General features: G+C 39.2%; 1 protein-coding gene across 5 annotated transcripts in view; it reads right to left on the bottom strand.

Annotated features, from left to right (window-relative positions):
* ADAMTSL1 (ADAMTS like 1) overlaps window positions 1-22,171 on the bottom strand; it is a 482,116-nt gene that overhangs the window by 67,800 nt on the left and 392,145 nt on the right. For all 5 annotated transcript variants that reach the window (XM_069777337.1, XM_069777336.1, XM_069777338.1 and 2 more), the window contains 3 exons: window positions 21,466-21,550; window positions 9,695-9,996; window positions 4,624-4,753 (listed from right to left, as the gene is read on the bottom strand). In XM_069777337.1, coding sequence (XP_069633438.1) covers window positions 4,624-4,753; window positions 9,695-9,996; window positions 21,466-21,550 — 517 coding nt within the window. The remainder of the gene's footprint in view (window positions 1-4,623; window positions 4,754-9,694; window positions 9,997-21,465; window positions 21,551-22,171) is intronic.

Below are 22,171 nucleotides of genomic sequence, written 5' to 3'. Positions count from 1 at the left end.
TCCTCCATTTTCAGCCATCTGGCTTTCATTGCTTTGCTTCTCTCTCCAGTCCTTCATACATGTTTACCAAATTTTTTCAACATGCATTGACCCAGCTATTGAGCAGTTATAATTAATAACACAGTTACAACATTCTCTTTCACCCATTTGGTAGAGTCTGTTGGCTCACCACGAGGTGCTCACACTGTTGCTGTTATAAACAAGAGCAATTATATCTGATTAGATGATGACTGCCGCTGTATTTTGGGTTGGGGAGGCTGAGGAAAAGACACATTTTGGATGCGAGTCATTTTGTTGTTGAAAACAGTAAAGCAGACATTAAAACAAATTTTTTCTGATTGTTTCTGGAGTAATTTAGTATACAAACATAGCAATTAGCAAATCTGAGTGATCTTCCCTTTCATTTTTTGAGCTTAGAGAAGAAAATTCTAGACATTGAACATTCTGCATTTACTTCTGGAAAGGCTGTGCTCTGCTCAAGTACTGCCATGTAATTTTGGAAGTGGTATAACTTGACTGACACAAATTAAGTAACTGAATGACTGAATTAAAATTATCATAGTCTTCATTCCTCTCTTTCCTGGAGAAAGCATGTTGGGTCTCCCAGTACATTAAAACAGGCTATATCCTTTTCATAGAAATATCAAACAAGGGCATACCAAGTTAATGATATGAAATTTTACTCTGTACCTACTGTGCTGCAAATCAGTTATTATCTCCTAACTTAGCAATCAGCTCCACAGCATTTCACTAATTCTTAGTTCAGTGCAAAATGGGAATTTTTGTTGTATTGTTTTCCAGGACAAAAGGGACTGGGCTCTTTTTCTGCTATTGTTCTTGAAGTGATAAGCAAAAAACTCTCAACAAAGTCTGAAACCACAGGAAACTCAGCTGCTTTGGGATTTGAATATGGATGAAATCCTCCAATTTTTGTGCGCAAGTCTTCCTGGTTCTTCTTTCTTCTGTAAGAATTTTAAGCATGAGATTTTGCTGACTCCATAGAGCTATGAATATTTGAAGACAGATTTCTGTGGTTTAGTTCTGTCTCTCTTCAATGGACTCAGAATGTGCTAAGATATTAAGCCAGAATTTCAATGGAAATTATAAAGATCTCAGTTGCTATACAAACACCATAATCTTTCAGTGCTTTCATAAATTGGAAGTATTGCCAGTATATTCTAGTTTTTACTATATTTTGTTCCAGGAGAGACGACAGCAATGAAGAATAGAAGAGGATGAGGATGTCACAGACTAATTTCAAGGTGAAGCATGAAGTGAGTAGTGAAGTCTTCCAGTTTATCCACATTTATTCTCAGCAGGGAGCAAAAAGAACAGCAACAGTGAAGATCCCTTTAGCATCATTCTTCTTAAGTGTCCAAAAAGAATGATGAAACAAAACCAGAATGAAATTACTCTTCACCGAGTACTTCTACAGTATCTGTCTTGAGGTGTATGCCTTCTGACTGTCCAGAAAGGCTGACAAGATTCTGTGGTTCAATGCTTCTGTTTATCTGTATTAAACCAGGTAAACCAATTATTGACCAAGAGGGGCTTACATGACTAGCCCTTTGAGAGGCTACAGAGAATGCTACATGTAACCAAAAGTGCCTGCAGCAGAAGCAACACTGAGCTTGGAAGTTGTAATTTTTAAATGTTCTCCCTCTTAAGCTAAACAAGATCTTGAACTGTATTAAATTTAGACATACACACTAAATTCTAAGCATGCCGGGCTGTTTCGGTTCAAGAAACATCACTGGAATAATTTCTCTAAATATATTAGGAGGGAATTTTCTTTCTCTTGGGCAAGACTTCTCAACTTTTTATTCATGCTGTGGACAACATTCCCTTGTCTACTGAGACATTCGTCACTGTCTCAGTTGCCTTTTCAGCAGACTGTCTCCTCTACCCACCACAACTGCATGCTCCAACAGTCACTTACACATCAAGGACATTTTAGAAAAGTGGTTTTTATATTTTTAGCTTCTTTTAATGCACTTTAGCAGCTGGAAAACAGAGAGAAGAGCCAACACTGTGAGACCAGCCAGCTTTCTCTATAAGCTGTCAGTGAAAGCTCTGGGAAATATCAATGGTTCACAGATTGCATTTTGGGAACTTCTGTATGTTCACAGGCACAGTGTATTACAAGTTATGGGCTTGTCAGTCAATAGCAGTACCTTCATCAGCATTCAGAAGAACAGGATTTTAGCCTAAATTTGCATCAGATTCCTGGATCAAGATATCTTAAATTAGAATCCTGAAGCATTTTCTGATTAAAACAAAGAGAAACCCCTAAAGCATTTTTTTTCTTTTCCTTTTTTTTTTTTTTTTGGTCATGTGTTCTCTTTGGAAGTCTTAAGACTGTTGGAATTAATGATTATAAAGCAATAAACTTTATACACTAAATACTATCAGTTTAATTAATATACCATTGTGTTTAATACAGTGGCATTAGTAGATGCAGCACTTCAGAAGCTTGCAGGAATTAAGAAGTTATCCTGTCACAGCCTGCCTGGGAGACACATCAACTTTCTTTCCTGCCCCTCTTTCCATGAGCCATGCTGCCTGCTGTCTGCAGCCCTCAGTTTTAGGCCTCCTTGCTCTTTCCAAAGGAGCCATTTTGCAGAACTTGTGCTGTTCTTCATCCTGTGCCACTTATATCTCTGCAGACAGGCAATTTCCTCCAGACTGTGGCGACGGGAGGGACAAAGGTATATACAGGGAAGGGAGTCATTTCCCCTTTTCTCAGTTGCAGACCTAGGGGTGGATGAAAGCTTCTTAATCTCCCCTTGCTGCCTCATTCCCCTTTCAGCTTTGCTTCACAGCCTGATTCTCACCTACAGTACAATCATCTTGTAATCCATGGAGTGAACTACTTGCCCAAGGTTGCTTTAAACTAGCTCTGCTCCAGTAGCAAGGTTACCACAGTGGTATGGATTATCACACAGACTAATTCAAAAAGTATTCACCCAATTTCTCAGACCACTTTTGTAACGGAACTCACATAAATACTGGCCTATATGAGCATGCCTTATTTTTTCTCTACCAATGAGTATTTATTTTCCATCTCAGAATTGATGGGTGGTCAATTTCCTACCATGCACTCTCAGCTCCAGTGATGCTGCTACCTATCAATTACAGTGAGATTTCCACATACAAATTTCTTTTCAAGCATTAGTATAATATTTGTGTGTTATTGCCAGTAATACAGACAATTTATCAAAATCAGGGTTGCAATATCCTCATATGCAATTCTTGTAACGCTTTGGTGAAATGTGTCATTTGGCTCTGCTTCTCACAGACTCAAAATTCTGATCATCCAATCAAACCATTATTTCTGTCTTTATGATTCTTGGGTGCTGGCCATATTTGATGCCATATTTGATTTTTAATGTGAAACTTCTCCATGTACCCAAAATCTACTAATATTCATAACAATATGTGTCTGTATAGCCTGCTGTCATATAAAGCATACATACACCTACCAATATACGCTCTAAGGAATATCTACCAACCAGACAGCGCTGAGTGTTTTAAATAGTCTGAAGTTATAAATCAATGTATTTCAAATCTGCTGCACTACCAGAAGAGATTAAATGCACCTCTGGTGCTGGGAATAAAGACAATATGTATGCAGTACATCTTGAAGTCCTGACAGGCCCAGGTCTATTTAAATAAACCATGGGAACCTCATGACAGCTATTTTCTGTTGTGGAGGGTACAGATGTGAATTTCTGCACACAAATACCTGCTCTTTTTAGGGTCAGGATTGTGGAAGCTGCCTGAGCCCAGGGAGAAACAGGTTCTGCAAAGCCTTTTGTGGGAGGTTGGAGAAGTCTCCTTAAACTTTACACAACTCTGGGTAAAGTTAAGCCAATCCATAAACTGTGTGCCTCCAGGACCTGAGTGGGCAAGCGGTATGAAGTTTGCCCTTTGGTTTTACCATCACTTTGCACTTCCCGGTCAATAAGACTGTGATGTGGTGTGAAAAGACTGTTAGCCCCTGCAGTCTGAGAAAGACCATGTGTGAGGCAGTGCATGCCTCCAGACCAGAAGGCCATTGAGTCTGCAGTCACGACTTAATTAAAATTCTTTACTTCATACTGCTAGTCTTGTTTAAATGGCTCTGGGCAACATACTGGACTACAATCATGCACAGTTGTGAATTTGTTTTGCTTTTGTCATGGATTTCTCAAAATCCATTAAATGATGTCTGGACAAGAAGAAAGAGCCCTGGCCCAGGTATCCTCACCTGCAATAACAACACTGACCTGGCTGTGCCGATCCGCTACCTTATGCCGCAGCAGAGTTTCACTCACGCACATCACTTCTGCTCAATTCACGTCAGTTAAAAGGAGTTCCAGGAGGAGTGACACAGATCTGCTGCGCCCAGGCAGCTGAGTCTGTGGTACTGCAACCTGGGGAGCCACCTCATACTCTTGTTTGCATGTTTTACTCCTGTACTTCAGCAGTCATTTCAGCACGCCCAGTTCCAAGCATCCCTGGCTCTGAACATCTCAGATTCATGGGCAGCTTGAAGATCAGTTTCTCAACTTCATCAGTGATCACATCTCTCTTAAATCTGGAAAGAAACATATGCCTGGCGGTAAGACATAAGAAGCCTACCTTGGGGGGCAGGGGTCCAGGCTACAGGCTTTCAGTAGCTGTGGAGGACGGCGGCTGGTTACACACAGTGTCTCGTCCACAGTCTCCCTGGTTTGTTTGTTCAGGCAGGTCACCACAGCCTCCTGGACACCTGCACACAACAACACATGGTCACAGCCAGCTTTCTGTACCGGAGGGGCAGCCAAGGGCAGAGATGGACCCGGCGGGGCCAGCGGGGCTGTGTTGGGGCTGCAGCATGTGGGGAAGCACAGCCTCACACCCAGGGCTGCCACCTCAGGGGCTGCAACCCTGGCTGCAGAGAGGGAGGAGGTTGCTTCCCGCACAGCAGTGAGGTGTTTGCTGTCCACATCCAAGTGCTCTGCCTGATGGTCTTTGAGGAGTACGGCAAGAATGTCTACCAAAGGGGGATGTCTCTTGGCACAGTGTACCTGACTGAGTAGGGAAAATTGCTGTTCCTTTTCTCCCTTCCACTGGGAAAAGCCTTCATCTGTAACTCTTGCAACTGTCCTGGCACAGTCATATATTGCTTACTGCACCTTTTGTATTCTGTTCCCCAGCCACCTGGGAGATGGCCTGATCAAAACACTGAGTGGGATGCTGGGCTTTTACTTGGCCTTGCTTTCAGTCTCACTATGTGTCTCAGCTGCAGTGAAAAGTTCGTAGGTTCATCCACCACTTACCTTCCCTGGACAGAAAATTGTCCAGTGCTCTCTAGTGACTCATCCTTTCACTATGGGTGCAATGAGGCTGTTTATTTGCCAGTCAAACAGGCTAAGATGTGAAAATGGCCTTGACTTCAGCATGCTGTATTTTAAGTAACAGTATGATTGCTATACTTGCAAAAGTGAAGTAAAACAAGGTCAGACAATTCAGCTGCTCTCAGTTACTCTTCCGCATCCACAGACCTGCACCTAAACTGAAGATGCAAATCTGCAGGGTGTATCTGAGAGCTGGGACAGAACAAGGGTAGCTGTTGGGATTGAGAGAGAAGCCGGAAGATTTGGCGATTATGTTTTAACTCAGGAAATCCTTGGTGATACCAAATTCCTTATGTGCTCTTAGGCATACCACTTACTTTGTCTGCTATTCCTAAGAGTAAGGTAGGAATATTACAGGTTTTTTGGGTCACAAGGTTAGAAAGCTAGAAAATCAGGGATTGCAACACTACATGCCACAGGAAAGAGTACTTGGTGAGAGAGGATCTACTTCTTCCCCAGGGGGTCTGAGGATAATAATTGGCATGAACTTCCTAAAAATCTAATCCACAGTGGTTCAAACAAAGTGGAAGTATGCTTTTTATATTCATCCCTACTTCCTGAGTTAGGACAAGATTAGCTGAACTCATAACAATTGCATCATCTTCTCAAACCCAACAATTAGTTTTCCAAAATATCTCACAATGTTTTGAAGACACCAATGTTTATAGAAAAGTATAGTGTTGGAAGAGCTTGAACAGCTCCAAGAGCAGTGTAACAGAACTGACAATACCTTTTACTGTTTCTAATGCCAGAGCACATGTTGTTAGGCAAACAATAATATCATTATTCAACAGGACCAAAGTGCTGCAACTCATCAAAGTTCCTGTACTCCTGAAATTATTCATGGATTCATTCCCCTTATTCTCAGTAGAGGCTGAAGAGAGGCCCACAGCAAAGTGGCATGTTGAGCAATTTATTGGGTCTTATGTGTGCAAGCTAGTTCAGGGCATGCCTATGACTCAAGGATAGGCAGTGTCTCCACTGTACTCAAGGTGGTGCAAAGAAGAAAGAAATTTGACATTTTTGGATGTGGACATCAACATCAAAATTACCAAAGTCCCTGAAGTCAGCCAACGTTGTTGTGGGTTTCCTTCTTTACAAGGTGGCCCTGTATTTTCAAGCCATTTTGCTATTCAAGTAATCTCCCGAAAGACTTAAAATAAGTTATAAAAAGGATAGCCCACTGAAAGAATAAAACAAATGGTAGTGATTTATTTCTAGGAAAGTAAACCAATTAAATATTTATACATAAACAATATGTTCTCTATCCGGTCATGTTCAGTATCTTTCCAGCTCAGTCATTTTTCTGTTCAGCATGTTATCATATTGTGTACAGCAAACAGAGGCACATGGATTCCCCAGGACAGACTGCTCCTGGCTGCAGAACAGAGGTGGCTCACTACCTGATGGGAAATGTCACTGTGTTCAAGTTACTGGTGTCTACTTTGCATTGATCATTTGTGCAGGCCTGACAGCAAGACCAATCTGATGAAGCCAGGAGAGAAGGACTGCTAATCCACAGGTATGGAAACCAGGAAAGTACTCTTAACTCTGTGGAAAGAAACCACCAAGTCCTGCCACATGCTGGTGACATCATTCTGTTTGCTAGGGATACAGCTTGTTTACCATCTGTATATGTTGGATGTTTTTCTTTTCAGATCAAAATTTTGTAAACTGCTCCACAGCTTCAGTTTCTCTGCACTGAAGTATGTCACTAATGAGCTCTTGACTAATGGTTATCAATTACCTTTAACAATTCTGCATTGCCTGTTTCAGTGCTGACTATCCAAAAGTGATTTGACTGCAAGGTCTTGAATTCAGCCTTTTCTCCATTTTTCAGACTGATGGTTTTGTTTTATCAAATTCATATAGCTAAGCTCTGATACTGCTGCTTTTCACTCTTCAGTATTCAACGTGCCCCAAACCTCCCAATAAGTTCATTCCCCATGCTTATTCCTGTCACCTAAGTAATCTCTGATTGTATTTCCAATAATTTTAGTCTATCCCACCAGCCTTCTACTCTGCTCATTATAATTTCCTTACAGAGGTCCTTACAACTTTTTACCTTTTAAAGGTACTGCTAGAACCAGTAATCTTGCCTGACATGCTGTCAGGGTATTTAAGTAAAAGGCTCCTACTTGAATTTAACAAGTCTGTGGTTGCTACACAATGTATTGACACAGTTTCTGGCTCTAATACTAAGTGACTTAAAAAAAACAACAAACAAAAAACCTGGCTTGTTCCAGCAGCAAACAAATGTGCTCAGAATCACTTTCTTCAGCTTATCCTAGAATCTCGCACTGAGTATATCTCAGCATAGTGATTACATCTGCCTCTCTGTTTTTGATAGGTCAATTCGGCAAATGGTTATAAGCTTTAAATTGAAGATGGATCATTGAATATTTAGAGAATATACAGACTTTTGGTTATCCGTCAGAAGTTCCACGGAACAGAGATAATTAAAAGAAAGTATATGAACTTCAGGATGTTTATTTGCCAAGTAACTGAATTCTAAACACTATTTACTGCACGATATTACCAGAACAAAAAGCTGTCTGTTTTAAAATTGCTTCCCCTGAAAAAAAAAAATCAGTTCTCAATAGGAAATCACAGTATAAAAGGGTGTAAGGGTGGGACATGAATCTAGGCAGTTTAAGTTCACTTTCAAAATACCATCAAATGAGATTTTCTGTGTTTATATCTACCAGAATAGAATAATTGTTACATGATATCTGATGACAGCTCTGGGAAATATAGCCACTAACGGCAGACTAAATGACTAACTAATTCCTTCTGGCTGCTACTTCTGGGAGGTGAAAGGTTACTTCTGCATCTATCCAATTTCTTCTCTTGAGACTCCAAAACCAATAAAATTAGTTTGACCGTTCTTGCACCTATGGCTACAAAAATATCTGACTTAGCATCTGCTAATCTGGGAAATTAGGAGTTGATGTCAGACAAAAAGAAATCTTGGCTAACAATTTTTGCAGACAATTGAAAGAGATTAAATTTATAAAGAAAAATGTGTCTGTCATATCAGTCTAAGTTATATTTGAAAAATCAAACATAGTCACTATATTCAAAGAAAAATATGAATCCCTTCATTTCAAGAGGATATTTCTAGAAGCTATTTAGGTTTCTGTATGCACAGTGTGACAAAATTGTTACTACTTGCTAGTAGCCTTGATATATGACAGATACTCCTGTAAAGTCAGTGTTCATCACCACTTAGCATACACTAGTGTCATATTTTTATGTAGGAAACAAAGTAATAGTGGCAATGGTCTGACAACTCTCTGTGAACTGCTCTAAACACTGACTACCATCTGCAAGCTAGAAGTAAGCATAGAAAACCTTTGCATTATTTTCTACTAACTGTGTTTTTTAAGTTTGTAACTGATTACTGGTGAATCTGTACAGGTCACACTATTAACTATTCATAAAGTGCTGAATGGTTTCCAGTTCTACAGTATCTATTCTGTATTTATGTATAGTAATCCTTTTTTAAATAGCCTGAAACTTGTAATGTAAAAAGACAGCAGCTGGAGAAGTCTAGGTTTAATTTAAAAAATACTGGAGTGGACATATGTCCCAGAACTAGCTAGACAAAATGATGGGAAAAAAGGATATCAGAGAACTGTGCATTAATAGTCTATAACATGTGGAACCTGAGACCTTGATTAATTTTGAGAAACTCCAAGTGCCAAGCCTGCTAGCTCCAGACAATCACACCATTAATGCCTTTTTACCATATGTTTTCTTTTGCACTGGGATCGGAGCTAATGTCTCATAGTGATAGGAGTTAGGCAACTGGCTGAGCCCTTAGAATATCAATAATTTAATGCATCTGCTATGGGAGGACAATTTACTTCCACATGTTTATACTTGCACAGTACAAATCAAGAGAGAAAAACTAAAAATGACACATGATTCTTAGCCTGTATCACCAGACCACTTTAACATTCAGCCTCTTTGCGTGAGTGCCTTTTGACTGATCAGGTGATACAGGGAAACAGAAATATGTGATACATTGATCACTCTTGGTGACAGCCTGAGCATGGAGCCTGAAAGTCCTAGACTAACATATGTTGTGCGCATGGGGTTTTTTTCACAGTTTTCATCCATGCCTTTTCAAATACAGTTGGACTTGATGATCTTATGGTTGGACTCTGTAATCTTAAAGGTATCTTCCAACCCAAACGATTCTATGTTTCTAAATAGCTGTAGCAAAGCAGTGTGTCCATGGGTGTTAACTGTAAAGCACACATTTCAAGAGCGAAAGCAAATCCATCACAGAAACACTGTGCACTTACCTCCTCCACAGGACTCTGAACACTCCGTAAAGCCCTCATACTCCCAGTCATACAGCTCATCAAACTCCTGTAAGCTGCCATACAGCAGCTCAGTTTCCTCTGGGGTATGTTCGGCTGCATCCCCACTGCAGGGACCACTGTAACAAGCTCTCTGAGAGACAGGTTTGGGACCTTCACATTCATCGATGGGCAAGTCAGCCACAGACTGAGAGAAAGAGAGGAGCACTTGACATTTCACAAGCCGCACCTGGCTGCCCACTCCACAGGTGACACTACAAGTGGACCAAGCCTCAGGAATAAAGCTGTGAAAGGAAGAAAGCAAGGCACGTTATGTCCACAAACAGCCAGGCAAGCATGTATAGTCCTGTGCAGGCCAAACTGTGTTTAATGAGAAAAAAATGCTTCGCCTCATCATAGGGCTATTATGAAATACCCATAAGAGCCATGACATATTGTTGACAACTTAATGGCAACAGTGGAAGGGCTCGCAAGTACTCATGTTGAGTGTCTCTTTATATCCAGGAAGAAAGACACACGCTTAGAACACCTGCCTTGATCCTAAAACATCTCAGTGCAAGCCATCCTACAGTCTCCCTATGTGCGTCATCATCCCACTAGCTACTTTTTGCTAGTATTCAACCTAGATCACCTTTGCCTTAGTTGATACCACAATTATGTCACTATTAAGTATTGAACGGGCTGTTGTTATCAGCTAGTTGCAGTATTACAGGGAAAAGAACTTCATTCAGTGTTGCTGTATTGCAGTAACCATTTTTATGCCATAATTTGAAGCCATAAAAAAAGATAAAGAACCTGCCATATCTTTAGCTTTCCCCCCTGCTGCCCCCCCCCCCCCATTTAATTTCCCTTGTCATTGAAAAAAACAGTGTTCCATTGCTATTCTCAACAATGGAATAATTTCTCAGTTTTTCTGTGCTGTCACCACTTTTTCAACATCTTAAAAAAAAAATCAGTGCTGGAAATTGGCCTAGCATTTTACCCTAACATCAAGCAGAAGGGTCACATTCAACTCCATACCACATCATTACCACCTTGTTTAAATGTAACACACCTTGTTTTGCTGGGCTCATGTTGATCTATGCTCATTCCTAAATCCTTCTGGAAACAATGATTCCAGGGTACTCCATGACCTGTGTTACTTATGGTTAGACACCTGATGTTGGTGGTACTAAAACACTGCAGTAGTGAATCCTGGTTACAGAGTGGTTCAGATAGTTTTGTCTGACTGTCTTGTCTGCTCTATTGGCCATTCTGCCAAGCTTGCTGCCATGGGCAAATTCTAAGACAGTGGTTTTGGTATATTTCAAGGGCTAGAACAGAAGAGTGAGTAGTTGGATCTGGCACTGATCCCTTAAGAACCTCACAGGAACAATCCCTATTGATAACACTCTCCCATTAACAATAAGTCTTTGGGATCTGTTGGCTCCTTCAAACTCAGCACTTTTTCCTTTACTGATATTTTTGAGTGTTAATCTAATGAACTGAAAGCTTTGTGTGATAGAGTCAACTGCCTGACAGAAATTTAGGTCTTTCAGCACCTAATCATAGGCATTAGCAAAATTTGTCAAATAAATCAGAGTTTACGGGATGTATTTTTGATGAAAACAGGCTACCACTGACAGTATTCCTATCCTTTTGGTCTTTATTAGATAGGCCACAACAGACTTGGACAGCTTTGCCCAGGGCTGAAGGCAATACACACTTCTGTCTCTTCTATGGTCTAGGGCTACTTGGGGCTACAGGAAACTAATTTCTCACATTGAGAACAGTCTGATAGGAAGAAAAAGGAAATTTAGTTTTGTGATCTGCATCTTTGAAAGTACTTTTATGCCCTTCTCTCTTTCATCCACCGACTTTCCCTTCACTCTGGGGTTAAAAAAAGAATCCAAAACCAAGAAGGGAACCTGGTGCACCCCCAGTGTGTATGTACCAGGATCCCTGACTGGAATAGCATCGTCTCCTAGAGCAGAGAGTGTGCATCTCTTTACCTACTCTTTGTGGGTATTTATAACATTGTGTTATGAACCTGATATCCACTGCTAGCACTATACACCTGAAGTAATAGAAAGGAAAGAAATGGATTGTATATATTATTGGAACATTTGAATGTTCCAATTTTATAATGCTGTTACAAAGACCACAAGATTTCTTCCTGGAGCAAAGCCTCTGAGAAACTAATGATGCAAAGTGATTCCATTCCCTATTCGGAGACATTTTATCTTAAAAAACTGGTCTAGTTTCAAAGATTATATCCTTCATTTCAAAGAATTATAGTCTTTAATAGTACAGGTGGGCCACTCATCTTGTTTTTCCTAAGACTGTGCAACTGCTACAATACTATTTTGATGTGGAAAATCTCCTGTCACAGATTAAACAGACCACGTCAGCCAATATGACTTAGATATTTTGATTAGTTTAAATGTATAGCTTCTTGATCTGACAAACTGAAAGGTAGAAATTCTAATTAGGTTACAAAAAAAAGGCACTGGTCTTCATCAGAAACTGTCTTACTTAACATTGTGAATTGTTGTGTAACTTTGCTTTGTTGAAGAGCTGCTGTATTCCAAACCAAAAGGGATGATATTTTGCCAGGTATTAAAATTACTCATTTAGAAAAACAGAGATAGTTCATATACTCAGAATATTTACACATGATGTGTATCACACATACAAACACAGGAACAAAAGAGAGAGAGGACACAAAAGGGAAGTAAGAACATTATTAAAGCAGACTGGATCCTTTCTGCAATGAGGCTTGATCTGTAAACACTGCATATTATATTCTTTTACCCTAGTCAGCAACTCATAATGAAAACACTGGAATACCTTCAGGAAATTATATTTTATTCAGCTTTCTAGACCCAATTTCTACATTTTAAGTGATAAATTTGGAAGTGTAATTTAATTCTAATATAACTGTTGGCTGCTAAAGAGGGTGTTGGTAGAATGAAAAGAGTGGAAAGCAGAAAGAAAGGGAGGAAAACCCAAGAAAACCCTGCAAACAAAATCTCCCTATAGGACTTGTTATTAGATACTGAACATTTATGTAATGTGAATGTATAATATAAATATACAATGGTTCTGAATTTTCCATCATCCTAAACCCAGGAAATTACAAAGGCTTTCAGATATCTTTGTGTGGTCATTAATGATAAATGTTGCCAAATTGTGATCATAAAACACAAAAAGTATGTGAATAATAAGCAGTCAGTTACATGGGTTTAAAGTTATTTGTTCTGCATATAGTGTACCTTCCACTGCACAGCGTGTGCTTTTCTGTATGCTACCATCTGAGCCTTCTTTGAAAGTGGAAGTAGTGGAATAGGTTTACTGAGAAGTAGGATTTTTTAGAAAACAGGAAATGATAGGGGTGTTTCAGTTGTCATTGCATGTTGTTTAATTATATCCCACTGCAATAATAGTCCTTATAGTAACAACCCTCATAAGACAATGGCAATAACTAGTTCTAGTAATGCAGCAGTTGTAGCTGTCAGCCAGAACCCAACTGTGCTAATAGCTGTACAAATGAAAAATAAGCTGCCTCTTGCCTCAAAGAGATTACATTATTTCATAGCTCTTAGCATAATTCTCAGTGATTAGCATGTTGCCATTGCATCAAAGATCAACTTCTTTTATTCCTCTGCACAACAGACATGACAATGCTTCTTTCTCAAAGGAAAAATACAGCAGTGTGTTCTGAGAGCTCTAATGAATATTTTAAAGAGGAGTCTTTTGCTCCTATGTTAGAGAGATCACTATAAGGTGGAGAAGTGAAAGCTGGAAGAAGGGAAAATCATGACCTTGCTTTGTTATGACTGACTTAACCGTGTCTGCTGCTACTCAGCTGCTGAAGTGCTGACTACATTACAGCATGCAGCTGTGGGACAGCGGAAGGTTCCCTCCACCTGTCACTCCCCGCTAAATGGGCACCTCTATGGGCAGCAGTGCTCTCAAACTGGAAAAGGGAAAAGGTTGGAATGAAAGGTGGAAAACTCCAAACACAACTGGCAGTTAAAAACGGGCGTTCCTTATACACAGAAGTCTATATTTGTTTCCTCGACCTGTGGGCATTTTCATGGTGATGGACCAGGAAAGTTTTCCCATTATACAAACACTCTTGTAAAAAAAGTGAGCTCTGGATTTAAAAAAGGCATTGTATTTTTCAGTGGTTTTTGTTAGCTGTTGAGGTTTCACAATTTGCACAAGATTGTGTTCAGCTGAAGGGACTATTGCACCATTTGTCATGTGCACATTAGCTGACACTGGGCTGCATAATGTGTTCTAGAAATGGAGGAAAAAAAATGCAATGCCATTGACATCAATGGACTTCTGCAGGAGTCATTCAGATGTTGTACTGAGCTGGTTTTGGCTCATTGCTTTTGTAGTGTACTACAATCACTGAAAATATATTTTAAAGAAATTTTAATATGACAGCAAAACCAACTTACCGTGTTTGTATGTAAAGCACAATACAAAATATTGGTCAAACTGTGAAAGGCACAGCAGTCTAGCCTTCAGGCTGCACATCCAATGGACCTACAAATACAAGTGAACTGCAGCTGTCCACAGAATTTCATCCACTTGCCAAACTCAATTTTGCAAGGATGATTTGCATTTGTAGATATTATTATTCACATTCAAACATGAGAATGCCCCTTTCAGACAACATTGTGGCTAGTGTTTTAAAAAAAATTTCCTCTCTTTAAATTGTATAAAGGGAAGGTATTTTAAACTCTGGCTTTTGGAGACTAAAATGTGCTATGCAATGATCACTTGCATATAAAGGCAGCAAAAGGGATGTCAAAATTTAAGTTGAGAACAGTGATGACAATGGCAGTACTTAGTCTTGGGATAATGATATTTTTTCCTTCAAAGTCTGGGCACAGCTAAGGACTGGTATGTATTCCCCTCCATATAGCAACATATATGTAACTGGGGAAATCAGAAGAAGAGAAACACAAAGACAAAGTCAATGCTTAATAATGGGAGAGCTTTCACAGCAAGTCATAGTGGGTTCAGGGTGAGACCATGGAGAGCCCTGCTGAGTTTTGTGAAGATCTCCAGACCACTTGATGTACATAGCCACAGCTCTTCTGTCTAGAACTTGGGTTCCTACAATGTGTGTTATGAAGGAAAAAAAAAAAGTGTATATACAGACTGATGTCCATTGAGCTATGGAGAAAAATAGCTTATTTTCTTCACTGTCACTTAATTACATATTGCCCTTAATTTTTATTGCTTAATGCTTTTTTTTTTAATCCATCATTGGGTAGATCCATGGTTCAGACAAAGTCTGAGGTTTTAAGAATGGCACATATGAGTAAGACTGAGCGTTTAAAGGCACAGACACCTGTCTATTACGGCATCTAATACTACCAGTGAAATAAAATGCTCAGTGGCTTGTTCAAAGGCTTAGAAATTTTATGTGATAGAACTGGGAACTGAGCTCAGACTTCCAGACTCTTTGCCTTGACCTGAAATGCAAATCTGTCCTTTTTCTGCAGGAAAGGCCACCTTTCCATAGGTTTTAAGGTGTGAATAACACCACAGGATGCTCACACACAGCATGGGTAGCTGCTGGTGCCATTGTTCAGAGAAGTGAAACAGAGGTCATGACCACTTGTCAGTAAAATCTCAGGGCTCCATCTGTAAGAGTAAAGAGCCAGCTGCATAGGTCCAATTCCAAACTGAGTGATTTCAATCTGTCCCTCTATAGTTTCTCCTCAGTTTAGTTCGAATATGATCTTTTCCTTCAGCTTTGTGTCAAATCATTCTATACCATTGGTGCTCTCCATAAATTCACTGCTGCCTTTCTCCCCGGGGAAAGATAACTGCTTCTGCCTTGTATAGATATTACACATAAATCCTAAGTAGTGGTGACTGTCCAAAGGGGTCCTTGAATACATAGATAGAAATCATTACCTAATGTTAGGCTGCTGCACTGCTGATCTTCCCTATGACCAACAACATATATAGTTTAATTTTTTTGCCATTAGTTCTTAATATGGACAAGTTTCCCCAAACTTCTTTCTTCCTCTTTACTACATGACACCAAAGTGAACAAGCAACAGCCTAGCAGTTGATAGTATCTGTCTATGTCCTCACTACATTTTTGGCAATTCAATAATCATATAACATATTTTTAAAGTAAAACATTTCTAAGTTGTTTTAGAATTACTTTTAACCTGTGAATCAGGTACAAACATCATAATGGAAACTATTTAACAGGCAAAACCAAAATAAAATAGCTTATGTGTCTTTGGAAACATAAATACCTACTGAAAAGAAAGAAAGAGATATTGGGTGACTCTGCCACACTGGCCTCTCTGTCCATATCCAGTTCCCTGACGGCTTTGGCCCCCTCCCTCCCCCTGATGCATGTCAGGAATTTCCTTTTGTTTTTTACTGAACTGGCCCCATCACTATGATGGTGCCATCTGGCATCCAGATATTATTGTTTGCCCTCTTCCTCCCCTCCCCCTACCCCCCCCCACTTTTTATGGCTAGCACCAGGGTTATTTATGGCAGTATGTTAAAAGCTGGGTATGGTGTTAACATACAAAAACATTTTTCAAGAGCTAGAGACAGAAATCTTTTAAACAACCCTTCACCACCCATAAACCCAATCTCATTATACATAGAAAAACCCATGCTTTTTTAATCACGACTGCTGCTCTTTCTGGCTCTGGCTGCCATGCTGTGCTGGTGTAATGAGCTCCAGTGAAAGAGGTCAGACAGAAAGATACTGTGGCTTCTCTCTCAGATAACATACTTCCAAAGCCTGGTGAATTGTCCCTTCAGAGATGGACAGCAATAGCAGAACAGTATGTATGACAACACAGGACAGCAAGGACTCCTCACCTTAAACATTTGTCCTAACAAAGATTACAATACTTTCTTACAAACCTAGAGTATTTCATAGTAGTTCTGTCAGCAATTAATATTTAATTGCCCCCATCTAGGGGTGCAGCAGGTCAGACAACACAAACATAACTATCCCCTCTAGACTTCAAGTGGCTGAACTAGTTATGATTAATTCTTTGAGCAGCAGAACTGACGAAGACCAATTTAACATGGATTTATATTTGAAGACTGAATGCCCAAGTGGATTCTCTGGTATCTCTTAAGGATCGAATCCCTTTAGAAACCTTTCCTTGAACTGGGGAATTGTAGGGTGTCAGTTTTCTATCAAGTCATTTAGTTCAGTGAAATGTGGAAAATACTACCACTGAGTTTCATGGTGAATATCAACCAAATTTGACAGAGGGTTAAAATTCTCTGTGATGACTTTATTTGACTCTGTCAAATTCAGTTAATAGGAATAAATTCAGACATTACTGAGAGAAGAGGAAGGCAACTGACAGATAGACATATACAGACAAAATTAAACTCTAAGACGTGCTTCCTTTAGAAATTCCTGAAGAAATAAATAATGGAAGGCACTACATACAGATGGAATAAAAATGAGGCATCTGCTGCTCTAGCAGCATGCATTAGAGAATGATCACAAATCACAGGCGGAAGGACAATGTAAAAAAATGTGTAACTTTATAACTCATAGTATGCAATTTCATAACAAAAATCATATTCAATAGAAAGTCATAAAAGTCACAAGACAGCAATACAGAGAATCACAAATATGAGAACTCAATGCATAGAAGAAACCCACTGAAAATTACCAGCTTTAGTTTTTAAACTTCCAGTCAAAAATAAACTTTGAAAAGGACAATATAGCTGCTTATAGATAGGGTTTGCTTTCTCTGTCTGAAGAATAAGGAAGAAAGGGTGACAGTGGTCAGGGAAGAATGGTCTGCTGGCTACAAAGAGCAACCCTATCTGTAGAGGAGAATGGTGGCAATGACTTGGTGATGTAAGAAAGCTCGATAAGAGCCTCAGATGAAGTGTAGGCAAAGAATGAGTCCTTACTGACATCTGCCTAAGTGCAGTCATGAAATTGGTAATTACTGCACCAATACAGAGTGAACGGTAAAATCACATAAGCATAGCTTGTCTGAAGAAACTTCCATTACTCCAGCTTTCACCAAACATGCTCATGAAACACAACACTGCCTTTTCAGCGCCTGGCTTACTGTGCCCCTGGATGCCTTTTGCTGTTCCTCCTGCTCTGCAACTGTTCCCCTTCCTCTCCATGCTGCCTCTCCTCTGCCCATCGTTACCCTGCTGCTGAGCAAAGTAGTGGGGTCTCAAAGAAAGCCCATCCTGGCTGCCCAGCTCAACTCCCACCCTCAAACCCTGCTCAGCCAGCTCTGCTCTATTGAATCAGAGAAAAAAAAGGGCTTCCTCAGAGAAGGGAAAGCAAGCAATTAAAATTGTTTTTTACAACCCCTTGTATGTTTTCTGAAAATATTTACAGCAAAGTAACACACTACAACATGCTTATGAGTAAGACAGTAAGAAATTGATGGTCTTGTTCTAGTTACATAAATTCACAGTCAGCAAAATAGCTGGCCACAATCACATGCTGTCTTATGCCAGCTAGTGCTTGATCCAACATTTAAAAACTCTTGACTATTCCAACACTGAAATTAGCATGCACCTACACTCATCAGCCAAAATATGCAAGTGATAGGCTGACATCTGTCAGCATGGTAGGCCATGGAGTATTATATTGTTTCTCTGCATAGCAGCAGAAACACAGGCCAAAAAGTGCATTATCACATAACACACCTTGCTTTTCAACTAGCTGGTGTATTTGAAATTCCCACACAGCTGAATGAGGACAAGTGATGCTACAAAACTGGCATCAGAGTTGATTGATTGTTGGTTGTATCTTGGTGAGTTCTGAATGTTTTTTCTCCTTTTTTATGTCATTACATACAGTTTTTCGATCTAATAACCAGGACCTAAAACGAATAACTGTTTAAAGTTAGACATTAATGAAAAACACTATTAATAGTGAGGCACCAAACCCAATTTTATGTGCAAGTTCACTGCTCAAGGTCACTGTCAACAGACTAGATATTCTGGAACAATATGCAGATGGCGGTTAGAGTTTACAGATGGGGATTGTATGGATGGCCCTTTCAGCACAAGTTTTCTAAGTTTTTATTTGGTCTTTCTGTCTCATGCCTTATCACTAAAAATCATTCCAAACTAAACATGAGGCATAGAGATCTCTGAGCTTTGGGAAAGTGTGCATAAAGATCCTGACTTTGTGCCCTTTATTTTAGCTGTTGTATAAAAATCTATACTTGAATTTAATTTAATGTCAGGTTGATTTCTCATCAGCCTAAAATAAAGATTATACACCCTCCCAGAGCTGTGCTTTGCAGGGAGAAAAAAATATACAAAATTCACCCCATAGCAGAATGAACCTAGTCTGGACTGTGCCCCACCGTATTGGTATGTTAGTATCCCACTGGTATCACTGAAGTGTTGCATGAGATGGGGTAAAAAGATTATAATGTCTTTGCAGAACAGGACCTTTATTGCCCCAGAGTAGCGAACTATAAAGTAAGGAGGTGTCCTAGCTGCACTTAAAACATTTTGAAGTTCTTAAACCCCTTTCCCTTTATATCTCTCAAGGTCTGTTTTAATATCACAAGTAATATACCCATAAGGTTTTCTAGAATATTTTATTAAAATACAGGTCATGATAAATAAAAGCCTCTTCATCTTTCCTTGTTGGTTATGCCTGTTCTCTACAACCCTCTTCTTGTTAATATTTAAAGCTACGTATACTCATATATATATATTATTATGCTCTTCTTCTACAGTACTGTCAACAACGTTCACAAAATTTATCAAAAAATTTCTTAGTGTAACAAATTGTTCCAGATATGACCACATATCAGTATGATTCCTTTTGATAAAATTCCTGATAATACATCTTCTTTATGTATGCTTCCAAGGGTTATTTACAGTTTGATAAAAGCACATTTAGCTGTGGTTTAGTATAGTCACAAGAAAAGTCACAAGATAATAAACTGCACTTTACAAATGAAAAATGAGTACATTTACAAATATTGAATTTACTAGACTTTGACTCAGAATGAATCAGCCTACAAAGTCTATAAAACTCTGGAAACAGTTGAACAACTCATTATATTACATATGATAGCTACTACTGATATATATACACACACACATATAAGTATGTGTGTTTGTATATGTGTGTATAAATGTGTGTGTATATACATGTATGTGTGTATATACATGTATTTATGTATACATATGGCAGCTGGATTAAAGTAATTTTTATTTTAAGGGCTTTATTATCTATGTCTCTAGCCCTATTTCAATGTTTCATTTTCAAATTACTTCAATTCACTTTAACCGTGCAAAAAACTGCAATCATATTGCATAAGGAGCAATGTTTTTTGGTCTAATACACAGCTGCAGTTGCAATAAAAAGTGCCATGTGCTCAGTCATGAGGAACTGGATACTGATTAAAGCTGTGTACAGAGGTTACAATTATAGCATGCGTTTATCACAGTTCCAGAATAAAAAATCCAAAACATAATCTTAACAGTATTTTTAATTTCTCAACCTCATTGCTAAAGGTTTATGTGGTACATCAGTTTTACTGCAGCTTCCTTTTCATTGCAATTTTATTAGGCTAAGGAAGATTAATTATCCATAAATGACAATAAACCTCAATTCTGAATGAAATTCTGAGGGTTTTTTCAAACCACTAAATTTTTCTAACTTCTTCTGCAGTCCTGCTATTAATGAAATTGAGCACATGCAGAAGCTACTAAACTGTATTTTGAATAGCACCATGTGAAGAACCTGGCTACACCAGGTCAGATTCATACAGTCAGATTTTCTTGCTAATATATTAAAAAGGTAGGTATCAACCCTAAGTGGAAATGTTCTTTTCCAGCTTTTTATTGTAATATTTTTTCCTTCAGCATTACCTGTAAATATTTTATGCCCTCTACCTCTTTCTAACTCAAAGATATTTTTTTCACAAAACAAAAGACAAATGAATCAGAAAAGAAAAACCAAAAAGTTACAGTTAAGGGACATAATGAGTTAATTTCATGTATTTAGGAGGAAAATGTACATTTTCCGTCATTTCAGGCAGCCCTAACGTGAGGGGACTGTCAATGTATGCACACAGGCCAACCTGCCATCCAAGAAGGCCTGCAGCAGGAGGAAGGGCTATTAATAGGGTACAAGGTGCTGACTGAGATCCAACTTGCAAAGGTGGCTGGGCAAAGACCATGAAGTGGCTAGAAAAGCAGGAAGGGGAAAATCACTGAAATGATGAGGTAAGTGATGATAAGGCAATTCAAACCACAGGGCTGAGGTTTCTAGTTTATTTTCCACTAAAATGAATTAATTTAATTTGCTGTTACTACACTCTTCCTGGGGGGGAGAGGTAAGGGAGAATCATCACTGGCTGCCCTGTATTTTACCTTTTACTTCACAGGGGTATTGTGAGACTAGAAAAAGGTGCTAAGCTGCAGAGATACAGTGGTAGTGGGGAACATATAACTATGTAGGTAGATAGACTCTCACTATAATATTATTGTAAATTACCTTAAATACAACATGTATGTATTTGCTCAAATTAAATCTGCATTTGCCCTCTTGAATTCTGTCTCTTCATACCTAAGTGTGATACAGCCTTAAGCCCATCGATTTCCACATGATTGGGTTTAGCCTTTACATTACACTCCAATGAAAGCAAATTACAATTTCAAGAGACAGTGTTAGTTCAGCACAAGCCCCAGATCCCCACATCATGAGAACCTGTTGTAAGCAAATTTTTAAGACTTACGATGGTTCTTCAGACACCACTGCTCCTTCCTCCAGCTCTTGAGCCTGCTTATACCATGGCAACTTTGCTTCCACGGGAAGTTTCTCTATGGAACAAGCACAAGCATGTGAAAATAGGAAGCACGCAGCAATGCTGCTACGTGTGTCAGCCTCTCCTCTCTTGTCGATCATGCCTGTGACTCACGTGTGCCTTCATCCATGTAGAGGCTGAGCACAAATAAGAAAGAGAAAGAAAGGCGAGCAGAAGAGAGAGAACAAAACTCCTTTGTCACCTGGACTATAATGCTTACAAGGTTATAGGACCAGATAGTTCACTGTTGCAGCTAGAAGGGCTATGGTGTTCTAAAGCCAGAAAGGAGTATTAAATCACTTTTCAGACCATACAATTGGGCTGTAAAAGTTGGCCCTTTGGAAAGTATTTTTTGGAGGGAGTCTTGCAAGTGTAACAGGCCTCCATTGACATTGCAAAGGCAAAATGTATAAAATCCCTGTGTTTACCCTTAAATTTTAGAACATCAGAAGACACATTAAGCTTGGTTTTGATAGGTTACAAAAAGGAGGAAAATCCTCATTTGATGAGAGATACCACAGAAAAACAGAGAAACTGTAATAAAATGGCCCAGCTATACTTTTCAACTTTAAGTTTATCAGTTCATCAGCTATGTGGATTTAAAAAACTGAGCTTGATACTTTTTCTGTCATTTCTG

The sequence above is a fragment of the Haliaeetus albicilla genome, chromosome Z (assembly GCF_947461875.1).
Source record: "Haliaeetus albicilla chromosome Z, bHalAlb1.1, whole genome shotgun sequence".
NCBI lineage: Eukaryota > Metazoa > Chordata > Aves > Accipitriformes > Accipitridae > Haliaeetus > Haliaeetus albicilla.
The sequence above is the reverse complement of the archived record's forward strand: the minus strand, read 5'-3'. Positions and strand labels throughout refer to the sequence as shown.